The sequence below is a fragment of the Grus americana genome, chromosome 1, assembly GCF_028858705.1.
Source record: "Grus americana isolate bGruAme1 chromosome 1, bGruAme1.mat, whole genome shotgun sequence".
Taxonomy (NCBI): Eukaryota; Metazoa; Chordata; class Aves; order Gruiformes; family Gruidae; genus Grus; species Grus americana.
Genome location: NC_072852.1, coordinates 200,786,106 through 200,801,208, shown reverse-complemented (window position 1 = coordinate 200,801,208; position 15,103 = coordinate 200,786,106). Strand labels below are relative to the sequence as shown.

At 37.0% G+C, this 15,103-nt stretch overlaps 1 protein-coding gene across 4 annotated transcripts in view; it reads right to left on the bottom strand.

Annotated features, from left to right (window-relative positions):
* The window catches only part of RDX (radixin), a 48,170-nt gene that overhangs the window by 1,990 nt on the left and 31,077 nt on the right, over window positions 1-15,103 (bottom strand). For 3 of the 4 annotated variants that reach the window (XM_054821904.1, XM_054821886.1, XM_054821913.1), the window contains 7 exons: window positions 13,973-14,069; window positions 13,112-13,275; window positions 12,336-12,466; window positions 10,028-10,188; window positions 8,982-9,074; window positions 7,890-8,132; window positions 3,611-6,887 (listed from right to left, as the gene is read on the bottom strand). In XM_054821904.1, the coding sequence (XP_054677879.1) occupies window positions 6,723-6,887; window positions 7,890-8,132; window positions 8,982-9,074; window positions 10,028-10,188; window positions 12,336-12,466; window positions 13,112-13,275; window positions 13,973-14,069 (1,054 nt within the window). In that variant the 3' untranslated portion in view covers window positions 3,611-6,722. Of the gene's footprint in view, window positions 1-475; window positions 6,888-7,889; window positions 8,133-8,981; window positions 9,075-10,027; window positions 10,189-12,335; window positions 12,467-13,111; window positions 13,276-13,972; window positions 14,070-15,103 lie in introns of all 4 variants that reach the window. The other variant, XM_054821895.1, reaches the window with a different exon arrangement.

The following is a 15,103-nucleotide window of genomic DNA, read 5'->3' as shown; positions in this document are numbered from 1 at the left end:
TTCCTGGCCAGGGGTGGGGAGGAGAAACAGGCTCCTGGCAGTGAGGGAAACTGCAGACTGGGAAGGTACCACTGAAACCAGTGAAATGTTTCCTGGTGCTATGAGATCCCCAGAAACAACTGGCTTTTGCAGGAGGATAAAGACAAACATGCAGGTAAATAGATCTGATTTCGATATCAAGGACAAACCTGAATCATGCTGACTCCACATACTGTAGTATTTTTAAACTCATTTTTTTAAACACAGTTAGCTTTAAAAAGCTTGATTTCTAAAACTATTCAAGATCAAAGTCTATATAAAAATAAGTAGCAACCTGTGTATTTCACTTTAATACGGCCATTACAATGCCTGATGCCACATACTATATCAGAAATCTCTAGTTTAACAATGCTATATATACACATTTTTTAATATATATGTATATACACATGTATAAATTATCAAGCTCAGTGGAACGCAAAGCAAATCATACTACCTTTCCCTCAGAAAATAGTTTCATCCATTAAGCTCCAGATTGCAAAGCTAGTTGCAGTATCATAGGCAAAACACAATTTTACAAAAATCACTGGGGAGGAAAAGAAAGCACTTTTAGTCTTAAATTGACAGAATAAGCCACAAGAAGAGTAATTAAAGGAAATATAACTGAAGAAAAAAATATACAGTATTCTCTTCTCCAGTGCTCTCTAAAGAATCCAGCAAATACCAATAAATAAATATATAAAAAGCCTGGTGAATTTCAGCAAAACTACTTTGCTACCATAAATTCAGTTTGAGGAAAAGTCTGCCTTGCCATACGTAGCTGTCTGCCTCTTGTTTTCACCCTGTAGTCTAAGTAGTCAGGTAATGCACTGTATTTCTTTCGGTAAGTCTTAGGGTTTAAACTTCCCCCCCTTCCACATGTTTTTAAACTAACCCTTACGCAACATCTTCCTTCCCTGTCTTAATTTGCATTCTCATACTGAAACAAAGTAATTACATTAAAGCTCTCAATGATCTAAACTGAAAACTATTCTTCAGATGAAATAAATGGCATGACACACTAGCAAGGACAAAAATAATTACAATATAACAGCAGTAAAAGCAAGGTGAGAAGTAAGAACTGGTTCAAAGATTGGGAGAAACACATATGAGAAGGGCCACCCAAAGCATGCAGAAGCCACGGCTAGAAAGAAGGTTCTCCAGAGTTTATTTTCATGGCCTTATATAAAAGTGAACAGAGACAGGTAAGAGATCTTCCCCCCCACACAGATTCACAGATTGGCAGGAGTTGGAAGGGACCTCTGGAGATCATCTAGTCCAACCTCCCTGCTAGAGCAGGATCACCTAGAGCAGGTTGCACAGGATCGTGCACAGGATAAGGGTTTTGAATATCTCCAGAGAAGACTCCACACCTGCCACTGCTTTTTAAAGTCAGCGCAGATGGGTGGCTAACTCCTCAAAGACATCTGCTCTTGCGCTATGAGGACTTCAGCTTTTACCAGGGTGACCTGCAGATGAAGCCAGTCAGGAATATAACCATAACTCTTTTAAATAAGGATCCACTGGGAAAAAAAAAAAAAAAATCAACTATTTCATGATTTGTTGGGGTTTTTTTGGGTTGGTTGGTTGGTTTGTTTTAGCATTTTTACATCCAGGACAATTGTTGTGCAGAAAAGCAAAGCCATAGCACCATGCAATTGTGTCTGACTGCTCTGCTGTTAGAGCAGGCATATCCATCCTATTCCGGTGCTTTCTCTTGCGTAGCCCAGCCAGCCAGATCGGCTACTCAAAAGCTCAGAATCTCTCTCCCACGTGCTCCCTCGTGTGCGTGACTAGGGCTAAGCCCAAAGTTGAACCTCGTGGGTACAAACACTGTGATTCAGATCTTCCCCGGTTTTCTGCATGCATTAACATACTTTTTTTCTGACCTCTTCTGTTTGCCAGAATGCTACCAGCAATTACTAACTAGTCAATACTGTTATTTCTTCTATAAGGTGGCATATAACATGCATGCCTGATAAAAGAATGTGTAGCCAAAAATAATCCAGAGATTGTTCCAAGAGTAGCAGTGAAAGTTCTGAATTTAAATATGATGAGTTAGCCAGCTTTGTTGAAAACACCACAATAAGATCCCAAATGCAAAGGAAGAAAGAGGAAGAACTGTGTTTTCAGATGGTACGGAGAAGTACAACTGGCACTGAGCAGCAAGACAGATGCCTGAAACACTGTTCACAAGAGAAGAGATCCAGGAATTCAAAACGTGAATTAAACTGAAGAAAAACTATCAAGGACAGGAAATGTACAGCAGAAGTGCAGATTAGCGATACGAAGATTTCTTATCATTTTTAGAAGTTTTTCCAATGTGTGAACAAGCTTGTTGTGCTGTCCGAAATACCCAAACATTGAATCTGCTCACTCAAATGTAAACAAATTTGTTCCCAGTAATAAAGGCAGTGGCGGGACAGACTGGTCCATGTGTTCTGGATGTTACCTACATGTTCTCAACTTACTCTGCTGAAGATCGAAGTGCACTTGGCAGAAAAGTTTTCGGCTTCAGCCGCGATGCAAATGAGTCTCTCTCTGGCAATAGGACTGCAATTACCATATTCATAGAGTTTATTAATTAATCAGAAGTACTCCTTAAATAAAAGTAAAGCTAGACTATTTCAACTCATCAGTATAATATATTTTAAGAAAACATTTGACACAGTAGCGAACCATTTACTGGAAGCTCAGTTTAGTAGAATATTATTGAAGTTATAGATTAAGAAGTTAATACTGTATCAAGTTTAATGAAGAAATCAACGGTGATTAAGAAGCGTGAAAGCTGAGGCCACAGGGAGCTGTAGACTTGATATGAGATCCTGCAGAGTTTGGCATATGTGCTCACGGAGCCTGTCATGCGATTACTGTTTCACATGGTACATGTGGGTTTCGCGTTGCTGGAACAAGCAACAGGGCACCTAGAACTGTGCGTGTACACAGCTCTTATCTTGTCAAGGCAGAAATGCTCTAAGGCAAAATTATCAGGCTGCGGAAGATGTCTTCTGCTGAAATTTAGTGAGCTGTAATACAGAGACCAGTCTGGGTTCACATGGCCTTAACAAGTCCAAGACCTTTTAGTGCTGGGCAAGGCTTTCTAAAAGCCTTCAGCTAAACATTCAGATAATGGCAACTCCTCTCATGTAAATAAGGTTGTTTAAAAGCAAACACCACCACCCCCCCAACAAGCAAAAAGCAGCATCGCAATTGTCCTACCTCTGAGCTTGATCTCTTTTCACCTGATCCACTTATCCAGAGCACAGGGAACATTAACTCTTAGGAATATTTGCACCAACCAGGCCGCCTCCTTTGATGTACATTTCCATATCCCCTCCTTTCTTCTGCTGCCTAAAGCCTACTGCTGTGAACAGAAACACTCTGACATGTTATTGACAAAAGCCAACATAAACATCTAATGGAATCCTAGCAATTCCAAATGCTCCATTTCCCTTTGCTAACTTAGTCTTTCCCTAAGCTATGAGCTACGTGGGCATCATCCTTCTCTTCCTCAGTATTTTTGTATCCTTTTCTCTCTACCTCAAGACCATATTTAAAAAAAAACAAACTAAAACCCTTTCAAAGCACTTACCTCCCCTTTCAAGCACAACATTCTGAAGTTACATACCCATACAGAAGCTCTCTAACAAATGAGAAACCTCAAATCTAATGCTTCAGCATGAGGGGCTCCAAGAAGAGAGAAGTATAAAACTAGAAATACGCATGGTAGAAAGTATCAAGTACACACCTTTTAATTCAAAGTGATTCTGCCACATGGAGTAACAAAAAGGGCCACGTGCTTGTCCTGAGTGCAAGGCCAAACAAACACAAGATAGAATGGAATGTCACCTGAGAGATCTAATTGATATGAGAGCTGCTTAGCAGATTAATTTGTGTACCTAGTTATATGGGACTGTTCCTGCCCGTCTCCAAGTGTATTAGGTGAAAAAGCCCATAAACTTGCCCTTATCTAAAGCATATGGCCATGCATGTATTTGACAGCACTGGCCACTATAGTGTGCAGTATCAAAAAAACACATCAAAGTTTCTCAACGCTTAAGACATTGACCTATTAGACTAAATTTCACTTAACCTGGGGCTAAGCAATATGTAGGCAGTGATTGAAAGTTCTTGTGTTACCCATAGAGCTCTTATGTGGCCAAATTAGCCTCTCTTCTCACAAAAGCCAATTTGCTCTGATGATTCACATCCTGTTTTGAATTGACAATCACCAGTGCTTCCTCCAAACTGTATGTGGTAATTTCTTAAGCAGAGTACCATTCTCTAGGGATACAATTTGAAAATATATTCTTTTAAATTTCATTTTGACCAGAGTATGAAACAAAAGATGATCTAAATTTGTACGCTGCTCTGGAAAAAGGCTATTACAGTGCATTTAGCAAAGCTGTCAGAAAAAAGTGCGTTAAATAACAACAATGGACCTCAGAGAAATTAACTGTATCTCTTTATTGTTAACCAATGAATGTTATCCAAAATAGTAGATGTAATTGTAGCTTAATTGTACAACACAAAACATGATGCTAAAGGAAAAAAAGCATGTGGAAAAATTACTTCACCAAGTAATCATTAAATGTATTCTTAGTATTTCCGCACCAGTAAGTGTTCCCAACTGCTGGTGACAGCAGCTATTACCACTTTGTTCATTGTGAAAATCCATATTACAAATTGTTGTTCCTGGTTGTTTAGAAAAAAAATCACACAGCTTTATAAATGGATCTAATCCATTTAGCCCTACTCTATATATTGTAGATTTATGAACAGCAAACTTTACTGGTATTTTTTCCCAACACTGAAACTGATGTATCAGTGTTAGTGCGCACTTTCCAGGGGGGAAAAAAAAAAAAAAAAAAAAAGAGAAAACTCATTGGAAGCACAGTATTTCACCTGCTATGGCAAACTGTTCGAATACTTCAGAAATTTGCTTAAGCTTCAGTGTATGAAGCCTGCAAAACAAAAACTGTTCTTACAATGCACTGCAAGTAGAAACACCAACTTCCACCAAGCAGCATTTTGAAGCATGTGCACACCATCTGCACATCAGTCTTCAAGGTCAAACAGATATGTTTAGCCCCACAAACCAAAAATATATTAATGTATCTTTATTTTATTTTCATGATGTCACCCCACATAGCCAACCTTTAATTCTGCAAAATAAAAAAAAAAGAACCCCCCAAAAAAACTTAGTTGGACTGTTCATAAGAAATTTAAACCTATTGTGCATGAAAAAATGTTTAATAAAATGGCAAATTTTAATAGATAAGTGTAAATTTATGAGTGCATAATATCAAACAGAAAAGAGCTGAACCATCCTCAGAGAAAGCAGGGTTCTTCCACTGTAGGTATTTACTAGGGTACTACAACAGAAGGAATAACTGCAGTCCACATTAAAGTAATTTCTATAGTTCAATTTCTAAGCAAATTTATCAAAAAAGCAGGTCTCCTTTTCAAGAGGGAAAGGACTTAACAGTGATCTGACATCAGATATGACAATTACAATACGAGCTTCACTGAAAACTGAAGCTACAAACACTTTGACTCCAATTCTGGGAACTTTCATTTTGTATTTGGAAACCCAAAGCCAAACTCACACGCACATTCTACACCCCTCGCAGGAGATAGTATACCAGTGACAGGTTACAGCTTCAAAACACACAACATGCTTTTACAATTTAAACTCAACAAAAGGCAGTTAGACAGTATTTAGCACTATAAATCCATCTTAAAGTAAAACAAAATCCTAGGAGTAAGGGCTCCTAACATTCTATGATATCACTGTGTAGTGATAGTAAATTTAAACAGTTTTTTTCATGGTGTTTGAAGGACCAGTCATCATGTATATAGTAGTGAGGTAGGATACTGTCCCCTCCCTGGGACTGATGTTTTCATATGCTCCCTTGCCAGAAAGGTCCAGGTCTCCCTACTGCAAATAAAATAATTACAAGCAAATAGCACATGAAGCTTTGTTTTTGTTTCCTTTGCTGTATTAGAACATTTTGCGCATCTAGAAGAATCACCTAGGAAAAGCAACACTTATTCAAGCCTATCAGCAGCCATGTGCTGCCCACAGGTAGTGTTCCATTTAAAAATATTTCCTGGAACTACCACCTGCCATCCAGACCTTTGTGAACAGGTAGGCAAAGAAAACCATCAATGATGACAGGACATGAAACACCAAAGAATTTCACTTGGGGGGAAAAAAAAAACAAACAACAAAAACCACACACAAAACTGAAAGTCAGCAATATCAAATTCTTAATAGTGTAGCCACATTGAAAAATGTAATTCCAAACTTCATACTGCAATAGTACCTATCCAGTTTAGGTTCAGTTCCATTCTTCTTTCTATTTCTTAATGTTTAAGCAATACATACACTTGTCAGTCATTATATACTTCACATCAGTTTCTAAAGAAAAAAATTATGAAAATGAAACTGAAAACATGATGGGGGGGGGAACAAAAACAAACTGCTCTCATTCTCCACACCCTCCCCCCAAAAAGCTCAGTGTGACAAACTGCCTGACTGTTGAATAGTTTCCCCTAAATTTTTCTTCTAGCCACTGTAGTCAAACTGGTATTAAGTGCTTTGGCAAAGTGGGGTGCAATCCATCAAATCTGCAAAGGCCTGCTTTTTTCTCTGTTGGTGGTTCAGCTTTACGAGGAACATATATGCAAAATAACAGCTCTCACATTGCTTCAAACTCATCAATACGCTGCTTTGTATTGCCTTGTCGGATTTGTCGAAGAGTCTTGTATTTATCACGGCCTGCTTTAACATTCTCAGCATGAAGGACATCGTTTTGTGTTTTCTTGGTTTCATCTCTGGCTTGAGCCAACTCAGAACTTAAAGCCTGTTGAATAAAATATTTGCATTTAAGTGCTTTGACTAATCTTTTAATGATTCTGGAATTTCTGATAACAACTATTCTGTAACTTGGATAAGGATTCCTTGAATGCCAACCTATGAAATGCTTATTGTGCTGTTCAGTAACTCAAGTTGTGAGGTCTATCAGAAAGAATGCAGAGGGAAAGTGAAGGAGAGCATAGGATTCTTTCCTTACGTAAGTGTGGGCATCAAACTAAAAAAAACCAAACCAAAAAAAAAAGTGGCCTCATAACATCCAAGAAGAAAGGGACCAGCAGGATAAAGCAGGAGAATGACCTTATTTTTCAATTTCTACTTGACTAAAAGACAGCTCTTGTTTATCTCCCCAGTCCTGTTCAGCAATTGGCCAAGCAGAAAGGATATTGCACATACACGCTACTAAGATATTGCTGCCAGAAAAAGCAGCAGCTTTCCATGTCTTTTACTTCCTTCCCAAGAAGGTATTTCATACCGAGGCAAAAGGTTACCACTAACATAGATTACTATACTTTGAGGGGTAAGACCAGTCTAGGAAGAAATGCTCTTTTTCAGGGAAATAAGATTAATCCCAACGGGCATAATTCAGTTTTTGTATTTACAATGTCTGTGAATGACTGCAGACAAACACAAATACTAGTAAGCAAGCATCTGTTCGTACCACTGAATGAATTTCAGTATTGAGAAAGGAAAGCATTACGTTTTAACATTCAGTGTGTTGGACATTATATAATTATTAGAAACGTTTAGTGGCCCAAGCAACAACATACAAATACTTTTAAGCTATAAAGTGCAATCCTACATCCAAATCTTTCTATCTATTCCACTTCTAGAGTACTATGAATTATATTGGTTAGTAAATTAGTAATAAACCTAGTAAATGATAAAAAGGCTGTTTCCTTGGCACACTAATTTCAGTGACATTTCTGAGAAATAAGGAATGAAAACCCAAAGGCTGAATTATGTTGATACAACTATGAATCTTCATTACCTGGAGCTGTTTCTTAACACGTTCATTTTTCTGTGTTTCTGTTACCCGTTCTTCCTCACTCCTGTGATTCATGACACCATCAGAGGACAGTTCTGCGCTGGCTTCAGCATTGTTCTCATCATGTTCATCGTGTTCATTCTCTGTTGGGGGAATAACTGGTGGGGGAGGAGGTGGAGGAGGAGCAGACATCACAGATTTCAGTTCTTCTTTGGTCTTTTCCAAGTCCTCTTGGGCTGCAAAAGCCTAAATATAAGTAAACAGTACTTAGCATCTTTTAAAATTATTTGTGAAGAGTCAAGAAAATAAAAATAAATATCTGAGATGTTTTCAGACACATGGAAACTGTCCTTTACAAATGACACAACTAGCTTACACACTGAAAATTGTCAAATAGGAATACAGGGTAAAAAAGATGTTACTCAAACCCAGCTGTACCGGAGTCCAGCTATTTCCAACCACAGACAAGAGAAGAGTGAGAGAATAGGGCAGTCATACTGATTGCTTTCCAACTTTCCTAGCCTCCTGAAATTTGAGGCTCAGGGACTTCCTAAATCACAGGTGATGTCTTCAAATTTCATATTCAACCAGAACTTATAAGAATTTGTTCAATCAGTTTTTGAACCTGTGCACACAATAAGTATTCACACCCCATAGCTAATTACAGATTTTGTGAAGAAATACTATTTTACTTTAAACTATTGCCCAGTTGCATTTGATGTGCCCTTGTTATTGTTCTGGTTCATCTTTTCACCACCACTCATGAGTTTATACATCTCCCTCCCAAGGTGTTTCTTTTCCAACATGAAGCTCCAATCTATTTCATCACCATATGTAAGGAAGCCATTGCAAATCTTCGACCATACCTTTGTGATGAGAATTTCCCCCCCTTCATGACTCTTTTATGTTAAGAAATGAGTTAAATAGAAGTATAGGCTGGCTTCAGTAGACTGGAGAACAAAAACTTTAAGAAAGGCTTCTCTGAAGCCTAAGGGAAAGAGAGAGATTCAATCCCATGGACTTCCAGTGGGATTTCTGCACTCATCTCCCTTAGTTTCTTTGAAGTTCTGACTTCACACAGCATGAGCTCATTACTTTGTGCTGCCATTCTGAGGCTTCCTCTTCTTTCTTTTTCTTGGCCTCCTCTAGAAGTGCAATCTTGGCAGTGAATTCAGCCAGTTCTGCTGCCTGAAACAAACAAAAAGAAATTTTAATTTGGTATCATTTTGGCTCTGCAGTGTAAGAAAGCAGAGCCTTTACTGTGATCTGACTTGAAAAGAGTTAGTGACCATCCATCACTTCCCTGCTAAAAATACAAATTTTAAGCATACGTGACAGAGGGAATGAATCAGTACTCTTCTAAGTCCAGAAAAACAGTATTTATCTCCTCCACTTCCAAAGCTTGCTGGGAAAGAGTGAGCTGTAGTTACAAAGTAGCATTTGGGGCTGTTTCTGTTTAATACAACTTTAATGGTTCCGCCAGTAAGATTATGATTCTGGATCATAATCTCAGTACTATTAAGCTAAATCTTGCCTTCAGAATTGTTTGCTAAGTTTACAGAAGATCAAAAGTTGTTTTATAGTTGAGAAATCATTTCTTCTATTATTTTTGTGCCTTTCTCAGTTATTACGTGCAAATCTTGAATTAGAGTCTAGCACAGAATGTGAGAAGATACTGGAAATGCTGGAAACAGAGGAGGAAAAAAACAACAAAAAACCAAACCCAAACACAAAAAAACTCCACAGTGTCACCAAATCCCCACCACCATACTTCAGACCAGACCTGCTTCAGAGAACAGGCTTCCCAGTGGACTGCAGAAGGAAGCTACTCTTGTTCTCAGCTGGATAAGCCTGACTATTAGAAAGAGAATGTAGTGGGTGTTTTCAGTTTGAAGTGTCTACTTCATCATTTAATTTCCTGCAGCCCCAGAGTTGGTTTTTTTTTTCTTGCAAGCAGTGGCAAATTTAATGCAGTTTTCTAAAAAAAAAGTTCCCACGACAATCTGTAATGTTATTTCACATGCTTTTATCTATGTTTCAAAGTACTTGTCCATTTGACAAGATAGATATAACTGAGAAAAAAGGCTAAATTTTCAGCTATCTTTGTCAATTTGTTTCAAAATAGGGTTAAAGCTTCTTACTAGCTGCTCCTGGTTCTTCATTTGATCAGCTGCCTGCTTGGCTAGAGCAGCTTTAGCTTCTTCAGCTGCTCGACGCTCTTTTTCCAGGCGCTCTGCTTCCTCCTTTGCACGCTTTCGTTCTTGATCCAGCTCTAGAGCTCTTCTAGTCTGTTCCTCTAGCTCTGCCAAAAGGAAAGTTTGCAGACAAGATATCGTTACCTAAAACTCTTCCTCATACATAACACAGATAACAGCTGTAACATGCTCAAAATAAAGTAACCCAGAAAGCTGACAAAAAATTTGCAAGGCTGCCTCCAGCCAAGAGCAGCTGTTGAGTGCGTTACCTGAAGCTATGCTCTGTGTCTGATTTCCCCCCACCTTCAAGACATACTTTGGAAAGACTTCACCTCACCTGACCGTTCTGACAGCCCAGTGTTTCAGAAAATGATCACCTCACTGATAAAACTAAACACCTAAATATACATACATAAACATGCACATACACCCTCACTTTTACTACTGAAGAGATGTTACATAAATTAAATCATACTCTCTTACGGTAAAAAAGCCAAAAACTCTTCTACTCAATTGAACTACCTGACAAAGATTCCTTAATTGCAACAGACAATTAAGACATGTGCCTCTAGCAAAATGACCTAAGACCCATTGGAAGAGTGAGAAAAATTCTCCATAGAACAGAGCCAAAAAGGAAAATTTTAAAATCGAGGGACAGATAATAGTTAGCAAAACATTGCAATCTAAAGGGTAGAAGTCTGATATGAGTGAAACAGGAAGGAATAATAATCTACCCATACTGCAAGGTAAGATGTGCACAGGCAAACTACACTCCTCTGATGCGCAAAATGAAGCAACTATAAAGAGAGTCTTTCTGAAGCTCCTTGCTGGTTCTACTGATAAATTTTCCACTATGCTTTTGTCTAGGCATTGCTGCCATAGATTCCTTCACCAGAAAACCTAAACAACTGCTCAGTTATTAAAACAATCCATTTACCCTTCACCACATGCTTTAATACTAAAAAACCATCTCCCCAGGTATGCTGACACACACTTGCTTAATCTTTGCACTTGTAGTTTTAAGTAGGTCTCATGTAATCAATATTCTTCAGTTGGTTTCCCAGGTCTACTACTTCAGTTATAAAATGAAATGAACAGCACGAAGTATGGGGAGTTGTACAAATGCAGTACTTAAATAAAATGCATAAATATTTAAACACACTACTCAAAATATTCCCGTGAAGATGCGGAACACTTAACTAACAAGTCAATAACAGAATACAGACACCATTTATATAAACACTTTTCCAGATGTGAATAGAAGGCTAAGGAGACCAGCAACACATAAACATTATGTAGTGCATCAGAAATTAGGCTATATTGCTTACAAAAGTTATGAAAAAGTGTACATTGTTAAATCTTTAAAATCACCCAGACACTTTTTTCCTGGGCTAAATAGCGCTCTCAAACAATTCCAAAGCACAGTTCATGTGTTACCTGTCTGGATGTGTCCAACCTGTTCTGCATTGAAAGACTGAAAAATATAGGGGGGTAGAGCTGGAGAACAGTGCCAGGCATATATAATTTATTTGCTGATAGATTAATGATAGATTTAGTCAGTGATGCTCTCTATCGTGCCTGAAGCCAACAGTTATGAACAGAAGAAAGGAATAAAAACTTTTATGAATGTGACCCAAACCCGAGGCAAAAAAAAGAGCATGAAGAGGAGGGACTGGGAAGTAGTGGAGGCAGGGACTCTACAAGGTGATTCAACACAAAGAACTGATTGGTGAAACTATGTTTATTCACTGAATTCTGACAGGATTTTAATTCTACAATTCTCAAATCTTACAAGGGAATAGGAAAATAAGGGAACAAAGAATTTCCAAATGAAAAGCTAAATTCAATAAAATCCCAGAGGAAGGACTTTGAATCTTCCTATCTAATTTTCCTGCTCTCTCCAACTCCAGGTTTTCAGCACTTCAAGCATTTTGTAATTCTGAGCTGAACTGTGTACACATGAATTTTCTCTTTATTAAAGAAAATTGAGACTTGCTACACTAGTAATTGGCTTTATATGACAAATATACGTACATATGCACACACACCATCTTTTAACTCTTAACATTGAAAAATAATATCTCTTAAATAAAATAATATACCAATAAATTCTTGATGTTATTAGTAAAATAAATAAAAAAACTCCAACAAAACAAAAAACCCCACACATACCAAGAGAATTGTGGAACTAACTACTCAACTGAACTAAACGTTGTCATCAGATATAAGAAATCCAGGATCAGTAAGAGCTCACCTTTCTGAGCTTTCATTGTTTGTTCCTCAATTTGTCTTAAGCGTTCCATTAATTCTTCCTTTTCACGCTCTATTCTTTCCTTTTCCTTTTCTGCTATCTCCCTTTTCTTCTTCTCATTTTCTAATTGTGCCCTGAAAAAAATAGTAAAAGGCTTTTTAAACCTCAGATTCAATTCTACTCTAAGGATGCTGGTAGCCTATTTTTCAGTTTACTCAGCTAGCAGAGAAGCACATAATTTTAAATGTTTCAAACTCAGTTTACAATGCAAGAACCAAGTTTCTGTTTCAAAATACTATGCAGAAAAACAGTTTATGAACAGAACTGATTAGCAACCTTGGTTATGGTTCAATCAGGTAAATCCATAATTATACCTGCATTTTAGACATGGCTGATGCTTTATCTGGGCTAGAAATGGCAAGGTATTTTTTTAAATATACAAAAGGTAAGCCGTGACATTCTTCACTGAACTTGCTTTAAAGGTTCACCTGTAGAGTACAAAAGCCCCTAAGGATCAAGCAATAGAGAGTTAAGACTGTTTCACAAAAACATAAAGAGAAACAACAGTACAGCTACTATTACTATGCTGAAAGCTCAAAAAAGATACGGCTTTCTCTTAAGACAGGTGAGCCATGCCAATCCACAAACCTGCTTGCATATTACAGAAAGAAAAGCAGCTCTCTCTTTTCTAGAATGCTAAGATGTCTGATATTCTATGACTTAGTTTTCTTAAAAGGGTAGAAGAATTTTTTTCTGTTTCATGGAAGTTTGTTAATTACCTTTCCAATTGTTTCTGATGTTTCTCCTCTCTAGCTTGGGCCTTCATCTGTTGCACTTCAATTGTATCAGGTTTCCTCCTTCTCATGTACAATTCATGATTTCCCATACACAGTGCCAAAATTCGCTTGTTAATTCTCAGACGGGGTGCATAAAAAACAAAATCCTAGCAAAAATAATTGCAGTATATCCATTAATCTAAAAATATAGTTGTGACAACTCAAAGCATTGCTGCATGCTTGCATTTCTTAAATTTAAACTTACAAGTATTTTGACGTTCATTCTCTGAGTGATCCAACACCATAATCTATAAATCTAGTTACTGTCAGGAATTTGCAAGATAAATTCATAATTACACCTGGACTCCTCCATGTAGAAGTTAGCTATTTTACAAGAAATTATTTGTTTAAATTTCTAAAAAAGTGAGACTGTTCTCTACTCTATTTCAATAAATTAGTTAACTGAAGAGTTTTGACCTAGAAAGTCTCATGAAATTTGCTGCTGTAATAACAACAACAAAAAAAACCACCCCAAAAAATCCACAGAAAAACGGGGGGTGGGGGGGCAAAGAATCTAGCATCTTACACTGTGGCTTTTCAACACATCACAAAATATTAGTTGACTCAAATTAAAAAAAAAAAAAAGAAGAAGAAAAAAAGTCTTAAGAGTATCAATCAGAATGAACAGAGAGAAAATAAACACACCATATTTCAAAATCAAAATTTCCTTTTGATTACTGACTATTCTACCAATAAGAATAATAAATGTCACAAAATATTTACTCATGCCATAATCCCAGAGCACGTCCCTGCAGGCTTAAATCTCTTCATATACAAAGGCAGACTATTCTACACACTACTTACAGGGGCCTTTTTGTCAATTGGCTTTATGACAAATTTTTTGTCGTTAAAAGAGATGTTTCTTATTTCACTCCAAGGAAAACCAATCTTGGGTGTCAGCCTTCAAAGAGAAAAAGTTCTCATTAGAAGCAACAAAGATGTGTATTTTATTTATGTCCATTAAGTCTTAACACCATACCGTTTTCGCTATCACGCTTAGCTACATTTACAAAACATAACAACAGTTTGAGCATATTTTGGTAGACTTTTTTTAACACGTTATTCCATCAAATGAATGAATTACATAATGAATAAATTATATGGCACTGTAACAGAAGGAATTTCTATTTGTGACTTATTCTGCTACCATTAAATAGATGCTAAACATCACAATCATATACTGATTCTTTATAAGCTATTGATAATTTTATTTTCAGTGAAAAGAATAACTATTTAAATTTGAGAAAAGCCTGACATTTCAAAGACAGAAATTAAATTAGCCTTCAGCAATGCTGTACTTCGGTTTAAATCAGATGTAAGACAGGTGTTCTTACATTTCCAAAGTTCAACGTAAATTTACTTCCCTTGCATCTTAAGTAAAATAAATTCAGTTTAGAACCATTGCAATGTTATGCACCAACTGCATAATTGTAAATATTTTTTCCATAAGCACAGAAAGTTTTTACGATTCATATGATCTTAATTACAGGCATTAGAAAATATTTAAGTATTTAATTGCTAACTATCAGGAGTTAAAGAATACCAAAGATTGGTTGATCATTCAATCCGATCTGAACATTTTACGAATATTTCCTTCTTTCAGGAGTTATATTGCCATCTAATGGCAATTAAGGCTTACAGAATTTTGTTAGAGTATATACATCAAAGAGCATTAAGTTTCAGTTCAGTTGACAGCTGTTATCTGGTGTTTGACACATCATGTTTAACTTCAAATCACTATGAAAGGACTGTTGACATCAGATACTACTAACAAGTGGTTTGGAAAGAAACACAAGAATAAGTCTGTTCTGTTTTCTGATTCTTCACATTTTGAACATTTCAGCTTTATCCCTCTTCAAGTATGACAGAATATTTGATCTCTATCAGGACACAAGATTCATCTATTTTCTTTGATGTCCAAAAGGTTTCACTTTT